We start from the raw sequence: 12,527 nt of genomic DNA, 5'->3' as shown, positions 1-12,527 counted from the left end.
CGCCTGAGGTCGACACAGACAAGATCACCGGCTCTATCTTTTACAACGAAGCTGTATACCTCCACGCACCCCCCACTCCCCCCGTTGCATTTGTCGTGCCCGTGGACAAAAACGAAACCAATCACACTGGGAGGAGCGCGCCGCTGGGTTCCTTGCAGCAACACTAGATGGTGCTCGCCTCCGTGCACCCGTACGCATCCGCGGCGGCCGTGGGGGGAGGGGGGAGAAAAAAGAACCAGAAAGCTCGCCTTAGCGCATAGCGTTCGCCGCAGGCGTTTCCCGGAAGTGATTACGGTTGCACAAGCTTCAGTTGCCGGGAAATGGTTACTCTAGCACACAAAGCAAGGAGTGACGTAACTACACTTTCGTATGTAAGAGAAGAGCCTGCCTAGTAGCAACTGATTTGTGTTGTGACGGTGCTATGGGGAGGCCACGTATTGACCCTTTTCGCGGAGCAGTTTGTTCTAGAGAAAAGAGATGGCGCTTTCGGCGGCGCGCCGCACGTCGTCTCAGCGACAGCGCACGAATACGAAACCATTACCGCTTCGACCTTGCTTCTGTGCGACCAGCTGTCGGAAATGCAACTGGGTTTTCGCTAACGCACTCTGCTTGAATCATCTTGGATTGAATCGTGGATTGAAGACGTATGCAGTAGTTGGCTGCAAAAATAGTGACTGGAATATTAAAGGAGTACTGACACAAAAAAAAATCCATGTGGTTTTTTCTGCTTTAATAAGTAGTTAATGACCCAGTAATCACGGCACGAGACCTCATTTACTTCAGAGCGCGACAGGTAATTATCTGCAGTCTTTTTTGTAGCGACCAGTCCAAGTTTCGGTTTCAGAGAGCAACGAAACGGTCCACCGGGAGTGTAAACAAAGTGGTCACGTGTTCGCAAAAAGCCATGACGTATGCTCTGCCGTGCAGCCAGCGTGCGGCGCGCCGGCACGCGAGCTTCGTGTTGCTAGTCGTCTGCTACGCCTGCACGTGGTTTGCCATGTCCTCGCCATCATCGTCGTCGTCGTCCTCGTTTTCGTCGTCCAGCGGCGACGATTTCCTGCATGTGGGAGTCGCCGCCGTATTAGACGTGGCCAATCAGTTTCAATTTGACCCACTGGAGAGCAGCGACTCGGATATTGCGGCCGGCGACGGCGAGCACGTGTAAAGAGCACGTGTAAAGCCGCATGGCAGCCAACGAAAATTCGTGACGTAGCCACATGACGTAGCGTTTTCTTGGCTATTTACAGACCCGGGAGATGTCAATGTCGCGAGGTGCTCTGTTTTGCGGTCGGCTGCGCGCACGTACTTTAAAATTGATTTTAAATATGTTCTAAGCGATATTCGCCGCTGATATTTTACACACGATGTGTGTGTGACCCACTAAATCGATCTCACAAGTTATCTCGACTTCAAATTTTTGTGTCAGTACTCCTTTAAGGAATGGAATGAATCTGTGTGGTCAAGTTTGCGGACCGTGTCACCGTGTCCGCCGTACCTATTACGGGCACTTTGAGATGTACGGCTTTGTCCTCGAGGATATAGAAATATGCTCATCCGCAAGCGTTGTATCGCTAACCTTAAAAAAAGTGCTTCAGCCCCGGAACTTCTGCAAGAATGAGTACCGCTAATTAAACAATGACAAAACGAGTAGCGCCGCTTCCTGTCATAGCAAGTTTCGCGCACAGTATCTATACACATCTACCCCAACTGACACGGATACTTACGCCCACTCTATCGCCAACGTGATAAGTGAATGGGAGCACACTTGAATATATGCGCACTATATACGCACAATAAGTCACGGAACACACCGATAGCGCACGAATGGTCGAAGCTGAATATTTTTATGACGGTCCACAAGAGTAAGCGAGTTACTAGAGATAATACATCTTTGCTACAAGATGTTAAAATGTGCAAAACTAGCTATGTTTCAAACCTTGTGCGCAGCAAGAACAAATATATCGGAACTGAGCCCACCCGCCATCGATTAAGCAGAAAATAATCAGATAGTGACCGCACCGAGGAACTTTACTGAGTCAGAAACGTAACAAAGCCACTGCTTCAAAATATTTGCCAAATAAAGTAGGAAGAGCAAAACACACTAACCTTGATTCAATTCATGAGCGGAAAGTTTGGATAGCTTGGAATGCATATTCAGCCCCGCTTTTTAGAACAAAACGTTCGGACTATAGATTAAGCAGCTCCGAAAGAGCTTTTGCAAGTTCTCTGAAGCTATGGCCAAAGCTTCGTCTTACCCACCCAGTCACCGTCTGCGATATCTCCCAAAACGGGGGGGTTTGCCAAGCCGCACCGGCGTCGTACACACCCATTGTAAACGCGGAGGCAACGGAGGCAGTGGAGGCAAGCAATGGGCGCGTCACCACGTGACAAAACGTGGCAGCGCTCAGGTACAGTGTACTAGAATGTATTCTAGTTCACTATAGCTCAGGGGGATCGCCGCGGACTTCTGAACAACAGAGTACATACGAGGCGCGGCGAACGTGTGGTTACGTGCGTTTCTCTGGTCTCTGGTCCGTTCTTTGTACTGCACAAAGCACGCAGGCCGTTGAAAGGTCTTTGGTTAATAATTAGGTAAAGTGCATGCTAATGTCGCCATGTGAATAATTTTACGTTGCAATGGGGTAACCGTTCTAGGCGTCGTTTGCAGCTTCGCTGTCCACCCTCCTTCACATCCTGGGTTGGAGACCATTGTTTTAACAAAGTTTAGTTCATCATCATCATCATCATCCTCGATGAAATGAATTTTTTTTTTCATTGAATTAGCGTCGTCGAGAGAAAGAGCTAGGGCGACATCCTTTAACGAGTGCTGGTGCTGGGCGTGTCGGCCTGGCCGAACGCCTGGCATGATACTACAGATGAGATTGGCGATGCGTGAAATGTGTCGTTTGTGTAAGCGTGTAAACTGGGCACATATGTTAGCCACTCAAGCGAAGACTCCGAAAAATGTTGTCTGTGAGCATAGCAGCTACTGTGGATATAGTTCGCGTTACGAACTTATGATACCATGAGGCGCGAACCGCGCACATTTTATTGTGTGTGTGTGTGTGTTTTCATCGTAGAAAAAGCGCTGAAAAGGAGGACTTATTGTTGATTATGTACCCGAAATCATCGTTTTCCGGTGATCGCCGCAAGCATGGTCGAAGACAACATAATTGAATCGTCGCTTAAATAACTTTTTCTTTTATATCCATGACGATAAACGCTGCACGAAAGTATGAGAGAACAGAACCGAGTGCATCACTAGTGATCGCTAATGACTCGGAGCTATCATTTGGCAATGATCCCAAAAAATGATCATTTTGTGACACTTTGATTGATACCCATTGACGAAATCCGCGAATGAAAGCTGCCACTCTCAGAGAAAAGGTGTGATTCATAATCATGATTTAAGCACACCAGTTCCTAATAGGCATGGTTGAATTAATAATCACTTGTTTTATACATTTCGTTTCATATCCAGGTCGTTATATTGTCACGGGAACATGCCGGAACGACGGACCGGACGACCGTGGTATGGTGGTTAGAAGGCCACCATAACCGTGGACTCTGACGGGCCCCTTCTTCTTTCTACGATGATGATGGTAGCGCGCTTTCGGTTTTGTTTTCAGTTTTCGCAGTGGCGAAGCATCGGCGGGAGGAAGGTTTCGCTCGTAAGCTTGCTCTGGCGCAGGCCTGGCGCTATTTTCCGCTAAAATGGCCTTTTCGCGCAGCATGGCGCAGCTTTTTCCACCGCTGCACGTGCCAGTTTCACGCATTCTTCCCTCTTGGCAGCTGACACTTTGACACGCTGTGTTCTGCACTGCACGCCTTCGGAATTCAACCAAATTACTGTCATTTTCTCGTTCTCTCTCTCTCATGATATTCTCTCTCTTGATACCTAAAATTACCCTTTCCTCAGATTCTTCAACACTACCGATTCTATGGAACATTGCGAGATCCATACAATTTCAAACCTGGCACGCTGCACACTTGCACATGTGTGAATTCAGAGGCACCGAGACAGGGCATCTCGTTTTATCGCGATAGCAAGTATATGTGGACACTCCCGGCGAATTCCTGCCCCTGCCGTGAGGTTCCGCATAAAGTCCATGTGCGATAAGAACGCGGCCGCGCGCCGTATGCGGTAGGTTCGTCGGAAAGAGCGTGCGAGGGTGAGCCGAGAAGGATGGTGGCTTGATGCGCGGCCTCTTCTCGCGCACACAAAGCTGGAGGCGTGCCGTCTTGTCGCACGCACAGGGAACGAAACGGAGGAGAGGTGGGGCAGATTCACGGAGGACAAGTTAGAGCGCCTCTCTTCTACTCCGACCGGAGCTGCAAAATAAAGTTTGTACCACCACCACCACCGACCGGAGCACGTGGGGCGGCCGAGCACGCCTTATCTTGAAGGTAATCTGCGGTGGGTGCAAAGCGTAGGCGACTCGAGATGGCTGATGTCTTCGTGTGCGCTGCATTCTCGCGCGCCTCGTTTGCGTTAAAGCAAGATGCAGGCACTTAGAGGAATTAGCAGGGCCGTTGCTGCCGCTCTTCGTCAGGGCAGATTTACGACAGTGGTGTGAGCAGTCATCGAGTGAGATTTGTTCATGTTTGGCAGTATCTGGGTGACAACGTGCTGAAATTAATTAATTAGCGAATATTTACTGTAATTTGTATGACCGATTAAAGCTACGAACCTTGCTTCGTGTAGTTGTCTAATACTTTGCTATCACTGTCAATGTCTGCAACATTTTTTCTTTCTTTCAGTCTAAACAGAATTATCATTAATTACTTAGATGTGCCACCAATCACTGGTGTGAGAGCCACTTCAACGAACAGAGCGAGCAACCATTACAAATAAGAGTTTGTGCCAAAACAGCATTTTATTCAACGAAAACCAGGGCACAGGAACACGACCACCAGCCTTCCCATGTTTATACTGCGCCACATCTGGTGTCATCGTCCATTTTGAACAATCTTAAGTCAATGGGAAACTGCAATCCCTCCCCCCTAGAACACACCTAAGCATGACAGATACCTTAAAATCAATAAAGAGAAGGCAAAAAATAATGCTGCAAAAAATGAGGTGTGTGTGTGTATAAGTTTAAAAAATACCACAACTTCTCTCTTACGACGACGAGGAATTATGAGCAACACAGCAATGTCTTTATCAATTTGGGTCAAGGAGAGAGTGGCCCATGGGATCGGGCTAAGGTAAGCATTGCACGGTTCACAAGGTGTTGGAAAAAACTAGGCTCCAACGAACATGACATTTCTTGCCAAATCTAGCAGGAGTTGCCCCAATCGATGGAACATGACAAACTTTCATCGCTCCCAGCTTACTACCCTGCGAGACAACCAATAAGCATAACATACCTCTGTTTCACGGGAGAATTTAATGATGTTTGTTACTAACTATATCTGATGCATAAAATAGCATTATGTTTCACGCTGTGCTACACGACAAATATTTGTGTAGAACAGATACAGCGATGAGACAAACAATAAAAGTCGCAAAAGAAAAGCCGGCAATATTTATGTAATACAATAATAAACTTCATTTTAGTTACCCATATAAATCATCTGAGGCACTTTAATCTTGTTTTGTACGTAATCAAGCAGTGCTTGTCAATGCTAAGTCAAGACAAGACCTGAACTTAGCAGGGATAGCCAATACGGCAGACTACAACACATCTGTGGAGTCGCTGACCACAAAGCCTGCACTAGTATTCTGGTTAATAAAATGACATCACAATAAACCATTAAAACTGGCCGACTGCAACCATACATTGTGCTGATTTCCATTATTTTTGTATTTTTTCACAATCACCGTCCCATGGAGACCGTGCATTAGTTCAATCTGTAGTAATGTGAATCAAATGTTCAACGCACATTGGAAAAAATGAAAGCAGTTTCTTGACACACAATTGGAAATGTTGTTTTTCAACCAGTGACACTAAATATCCCTGCATAGCAGTGAACTAAAAACATTAAATGTGAATGGCATTCTATAGATACGACATTAAATATTCCCGTGTGACAAGGGCATAGATAACACTAGCTACGGGCGAATGAGATTTCACATGAGATGCAGCATTCTTCACATTACGGCAAAACAACCTTTCATTTTTTTCTCTCTCTCTCTCTCTCGCTCTCTCTCTAGGAGACCAGCTACAACCAAAGGATTTAGAGAGCCTACATGGATATGCAAGGAAGCCTAACTTTGGTTTGTGTTGAGTTGTAGCCGTGATTTGTGCCTGGAGGCAGGACCGTGTGCTCTACTAAAAAAAAAAAGACCGTCGGGATGAGCCCGCACGTTGAAATGACATGAGGGGGGCCTAGTGAGGCAAATGAGGCTTGGTCTTTTGTACGTTTCGACATGACATCGCTGTCGAGGACGATACGGGGTGGTTCACAACTTAGGTGGTGACAGCCTAGCATCTAAGCTGCTGCCAATCCTACACACACTTCATCGCGAATCGCCGCTACCTTTTTTCGTCCAGAGTGGGGGCTTGAGACATTCTAGCTAACAATCTGGTGCTTTCGCGTTCACTTGATTTTGATTTTATGCAGCTTCAGCTTGAAGCCGAACAGCTCAGTAAGTGCAGCCGAGAACGCGGAGAGGCAGACCACTTTGGTGATGTTGTACAGGTAGGGGTTTGCGCAGAGACCCGAAATCTTGAACGGACTCTCCAGCTCCTGTGAGGAGAACAGAATGAGACATAAGTTGCCTGGTTTCAAAGGATGTGTGCCTCTGTACACTGCCAAGATACAGCAGGTTTTCTAGGAGGCCCGAGTGATCTTTACTTCTTATTTGCGATTAAATGAGGCAATAGAAGCAATATCGTAAGAAGCCAACAAACACTGACACCAAGGACAACATAGGGGAAATTACTTGTGCTTTATGCACAAGTACTTGCACTAGTGACTGTTGGAATCAGAATTTTGAGGTTAGCCCTGGAATTTTTTACAGAATTTGCCGAAAATCAATAAGCTTAAGCAAGAAGTTTGCATATTGGTAACTTCACAACAAAAACAGATATTGCAGTTCTGTAATGCATGGCTTAGATAATCTAAACTGGATAACTCTGATATGTTAACCTAACGTGAATTTGGTAGATTGTTTACAAGGGCTTCACAAAAGTCCTACTCAAACAGTAATGGTATCTTTATAGCGATGTATAATACATCAATTTCGTCCCTCTTAGACGTATTATTAGGTGCAGTTTACAAAACTGCAATATGATTTCTCATTGCTGAGTTACAAAGTTGCAAGCGTGATAGTACTGCTTTCTTAAATTTTGCAATTTTCAACAATATTTGTTAAACAACTGACGGCCTAAATCAAAATCTGCTTCCTACAGTCATTAGTTGTGAACTTTTTCTTTTAGATGCAACAAACCTAATTCAATTTGGTGCAGTGTCTGGTGAGAAAAACGATTTCCGCTTTGCAGTGTATTTAGGTAGGAGCCCCCAACTAAAGCAGAGGCAGCTTAAGAGGCAGCTTTAGTTCGCGTGCTTTTATCTAAATACATGTAAAAGGAGAATTAATTTTTCTTGGCAACCGCTGCACTAAATTTGACGAGGTTTGTTGCATTTAAAAGAAAAACTTAAAATCTAGTGACTGTTGGTTTTGAATTGTCGATTTAAGTTGTAAATTTTTTATAAAAAATTGGCAAATATTGAAAATTTTCAAAAAATGAAACTATCAAGTTTATAACTCTGTTATTCAGCAAGGAAAAATGATAATACAATTCTGTAAATTGAATCTACTAGTACATCTAAAGCGGACAAAATTCATATGTTGCACATGAATCTCAGAAAATTTAGTAATATGGAAATACAGCATTTGCAGAACCCTTGTAAACAACGTAAGAAATTCACGTAAGATATAAAATGACATATCGAATTTGTCCGCTTTGAATGATCTAATAGATGCCGTTTACAGAACCATGACAACTCTTCTTGATGCAGAGCTATGAATCTGTAAACTCTCTGCTTCTATTTTCTTCAAGCTCTCGAATTTTTGAAAATTTTTAAAACAAAATTCAGGACCTAAATCGAAAATTATGCTTCCAACAGTCACTAGAATTTAACTTTCTCTCTCAAATGCAACAAATTTCATTAAAATCAGCCCAGGGGTTATCTCAGAAAAACGTTTTTGCATTTTATACGTATTTGAATAGGCCGCGTCGGAGTTCGGCCCAAGCTAAAGCTTCCTCTTAAAGCGCCCCTGAAACAGTTTGGACAAATTTTGTAGACACGTAGGGTACAGCTTAAGTAGAACATTCGCACCACAATTTAAGTGAAGCGTTACATATTAATGGAGCTACAAGCGATTACAAGTTACCCTCCTCCCTAGCCATGCTTTTCCTCCTCAACTCGTTTGCCAAGCGATCGAGGCTGAGCTCCGCCATCACTGGTTCTGCGTCACGATGCGACGTCACATCGTCCACTTCCGATTGTTTTGGAGCCCGCCCTCGCCCGTGCGAAACCTCTCCGCTAGCCGCTTGGCCGTCGACCCCAAGTGAGAGCTATCGAAGCAGCGTGCGTTGCAAGCATTCTGTCGTAGCGCCGAACATGTCTGGTATTCCGGTAACCACACACTAGCTGAACGTTTCGACGGAACGGTGGAGGCATAAACTCAAGCTGATGAAGGAACTTTAGCATAGACGTACGTGAGCTGCCTGATCGGTCTCCACAGTCCAGCCACCCTTGGCGCAGAGCTTAACCAGCCAAAGAAAGAGCTAATATTGCTCTAACCAAGTGTAAAGCATTTTAAACATTTACAAAAACAACGTGTTAATGATTACCGTCCTGTGAAAAATTTACACCAGCAGCAAAGAAGAATACATTTTGTTACTGCTACTGTGTCTGGTTGAGTTCTATGCCACCAGGTGGCTGCACCATGCAGACCATTCACATTTGTGCTTCTGTTCATCCCATGAAACGACATGCAAGGGGACACGGCCAGGCCCTGTCCCCTTGCGCTTGCATTTACCCTAATACCAGACTCGCGAAACGCTATCGCATTAGTAATCTTCCGCTGTAAAGTGACGGCCGCAATCGCGCAAATACTGGTGCCGATTGGATAGGGGCAGTCTGATGTGCTGCAACCAGACCGCTCGTCTACTATGTTGCAGAGGGACATGATGTCGCAGCTTGACATATTGCCAGTTGTTGCAGTCCACAACGCAACAAAGTCGAATCATAGCGCTCGTTATGATTGTACGTTGTAACACAAGCACATTGTAACACAAGCAGACGACATTTGCTGTGTGCTGGAAGTGCTTAAGTGTACTGAAAAATTGTTCTTGTGCATTCCCTTTATGTTACTTTCTTTTTATAAAAACAAATTAACTAACATTCCAACTATTACGAACATCATTTGTTTACCATAAAGTTGGAAAAATTACCGATCATGTGCCCTTGTCAGCCAATCGGATAGCTCACCCCACTGACAACATACGGGTGATTTGCGCCATATGGGTAGGGGCGGCTTAAAATTCCGCCACGCAGTGTGCTGCGATCGGCAGCGATGCGCATTTTTAAAACCTTATAATAAATTACACGCTTTACGCGGAGCACTTAGATGAGTCAGTTAATGATCAGACAGACATACTCTAACGACTCAGTATGTTTGTAGAAAATCGTCAAAAATCGTTTCAGGGTCCCTTTAATAGCTCATCTCCACGCAGCACCGTATTTAAATCTCCCCTTTCTTTTTAACTACTGAAGATGCTGCAGCTGTACATTCCTTTTGTTTGCACATTAATAGAAAGAAAACTAAACAAGGCACACAACTACCCCAGACCAAGAAATAGAGGCTATAGATTGCCATCGCACTGCAAGCACAGAAAACAGCCCACCTTGAGTAGATCAGCAGCCAGTTTCAACACATTGTTGGCAAGCATGAGCTCTTCTTTCTTATGTGGCTTTTGCTCCATATGCAGGTAGAGGTTGATCTGGAAAAGGTTATTGAAAAAAAAAGAGCAACCATGTGAAGTGTGGCACCCAGAGCACTGATCTGCAAAAATGTGTGAACAAAGAGATACAAGAAAATGTTCATTAGTATTGAAAGCATAAGAAGAAGAGTCAGCATAAGAAGTAAAAGAAAACCGTCAGTGCAGGATTCTTGCACTGCACTGATGCCATGAGGACGTGTCAAGACCCGTTTCCTGAAGCACTCTCGTGTCTTAGAGGTGCCATTTTCAATTGCAGTTTTCTTCATCGGCTAAGTTGCCTCTCAATGCAAAACAAATGCGAAGAGATTTTTCAAAAGACATTATTAAAGACGATAAATAACAGTGCGTTTTTAGCTTTAAGATATTCATCACCGACCGAAAATTAGGACAGCACTGGACACTTAGACTTAATTATAAGGTCGACTGAAATTTCGGACACATTACAGCACGCCAATCTTTAATTTGGACTCCTACTGCACGGACGCGTGCTAATTCAGCTACTGAATCGAGCAGAATGAGTAATTTTTGTTTTGGTAAGTTGCCGAAAACAAAGTGGCAAAGACTAATAAATCCAGTATTTGTCAACTGCACCCAAACCTCGGGACAAGCCAGGGCAAGCCACCAAGTTGTAAAGACTACATTTAAGGTTTATCGTGCGAGCCGTGCCAGTTCTGCACATCCACTCTTTGTTCCATTACGTGTTATATCATGACACGGTGCCCGGCAATATTAACTTTAACGCTTGCAATTTTCAGTAGCTTCAAGCAGTGCCAACTTCACCCTGGCAAGGACGGTGATTAAGTGAGGGAAGTGCAGGACAATGACTATTACAAACAAACCCGTGTTCATACGGCTATTGGAGCACAGATGACCTCTGCTTAAGTTACAAGGGGACCCATATTCAGTGCATGCGTTGACTGTACTTTTGTCGACTTGTAGCAATAGCATGACAACGGTTGAAGTACAGACTCACTAAGTTGCAGGCAAGCCTATGTGCATGCAGCAGCACGTTAACAAGCATTTTTTGGCCACTTGTCGAATAAGAAGTCACTTATTTATATTATAAGCACACCCAATATTTCAAACTCTCAGTTATTCAGGCACATAGGTGGACCTCATAGTCAGAATTATCAGTCAACAGTGTTGAACCTCGTTATAAGGAAATCGGATCCACCATGAGAGTACCAGTATTATGTAGTAGACTGCAGTTAATTCGATATTTTAGTTAATTTGATCCTAGCCGAAGGTCCCAGTCAGCACCCATGCATTTCTGTGGGGCAAAACTCTTGCTATTTCGGTCCTAAAATTGGCCTTTGCCAGATAATTCAAATTGACCAGCCAGCGTGTATGCACGTGACCCCTATGGTGGCCCCAATAGCGACCATTTTAGTGGCAGCGTCTGTGTCAGCGGAGCTTAGGTAATGGTGAATACATTGAACACACATTATCTTCTGTCAAAAACGCCTACTTGCGGCCAGCCCTAGGAAGATCTTTAACCAATAATGGTAGCTTACAATTACCTGATTACGTTATTCACCCGGTTCTAATGGATAACTTTTTTTAAAGATAAAATTGGGCCCAAGATTACCTGCGGGGTGCAATCGAATAAGAAACCAAAACCGCCTTCGCGGCGTTTGTACATGCTTTACCGCATAACACAAATGTACTGCGACGAAGCTCACTTTCAAAATTCACTGACATTTACGATACTTCCTAATGCGAAATTTGAGCGCAGCTCTCTATGTGTTTTCATTTCGCGATATATTGGCTGACCAGACAATCTGTCTCGTGCGGTACGTTGCAAACGCGAAATGTGGCGCGGCTGCCTTGCTAATCGGGAGACCGCAAGAGGGCGCAATTCATAGCAGCCGCCGCGGACACACCTCCCAGACGATGCGCGCTACTCTGGCACCATCTCGTACTCATCGACGCCGTATAGCCCATCTTGCACGGCACTACGCTTTCCTTCTCACGCTTTCGCCATACCCTCCTCCTCCGCTTTCCGCCTTGTGGCTTCGTTGACCCCTCTTCCTCCTCGCGATCTCTTCGCTATCACCGTCTTTCAACCGCCACTGCACTGCACATTTGCTCTTTCATCCTTCGTTGTGCTCATTCACTCGGTTACCCCGACGCTCGCTGCAGGAACTGGTGCCTAAAAGCTGCGCTCAAAAACTATGCGACGAAGATGACTTTATGAAACCGGATGTCATTGTGCAACACATATGCTTGCTAAATAAACACAAAGCTTGCTAAAATAATAGTTGTGTGTTACATTTCCTTGTTTAGGAGCTTTAATGTAATCTGTATGTTCGTTTTCTACTTTGGACACAGAGAAAGCGGGCGCGTTTGATTCTGGGAAGGGGGGGGGTGGCAGGTTAGATTCTGGCAAATGAACGGGCTGTGTGTTTAGGCATTTTTTTATGTATTTTGTTTAATTTGACCGGCCGGGTAATTCCATCACTTTTGTCAGTGCCGTGAGGGTCAACTTAACAAAAGTTGACTGTATCCCAATTTGGTTATATAAGCATATATGCATTACACATTGATGTTGGCGAGAAGCGTTTTGAC

At 44.8% G+C, this 12,527-nt stretch overlaps 1 protein-coding gene across 2 annotated transcripts in view; it reads right to left on the bottom strand.

Moving 5' to 3' along the window:
- Positions 1-4,852: 4,852 nt before the first annotated feature.
- The window catches only part of phtf (putative homeodomain transcription factor), a 63,499-nt gene continuing 55,824 nt past the window's right edge, over positions 4,853-12,527 (bottom strand). For both annotated transcript variants that reach the window (XM_050181502.3, XM_055072758.2), the window contains exons 19-20: positions 9,864-9,959; positions 4,853-6,693 (exon numbers count right to left, since the gene is read on the bottom strand). In XM_050181502.3, the coding sequence (XP_050037459.1) occupies positions 6,544-6,693; positions 9,864-9,959 (246 nt within the window). In that variant the 3' untranslated portion in view covers positions 4,853-6,543. The remainder of the gene's footprint in view (positions 6,694-9,863; positions 9,960-12,527) is intronic.

This window comes from Dermacentor andersoni, chromosome 7 (genome assembly GCF_023375885.2).
Source record: "Dermacentor andersoni chromosome 7, qqDerAnde1_hic_scaffold, whole genome shotgun sequence".
NCBI lineage: Eukaryota > Metazoa > Arthropoda > Arachnida > Ixodida > Ixodidae > Dermacentor > Dermacentor andersoni.
This window is presented reverse-complemented; position numbering and strand designations above follow the sequence as displayed.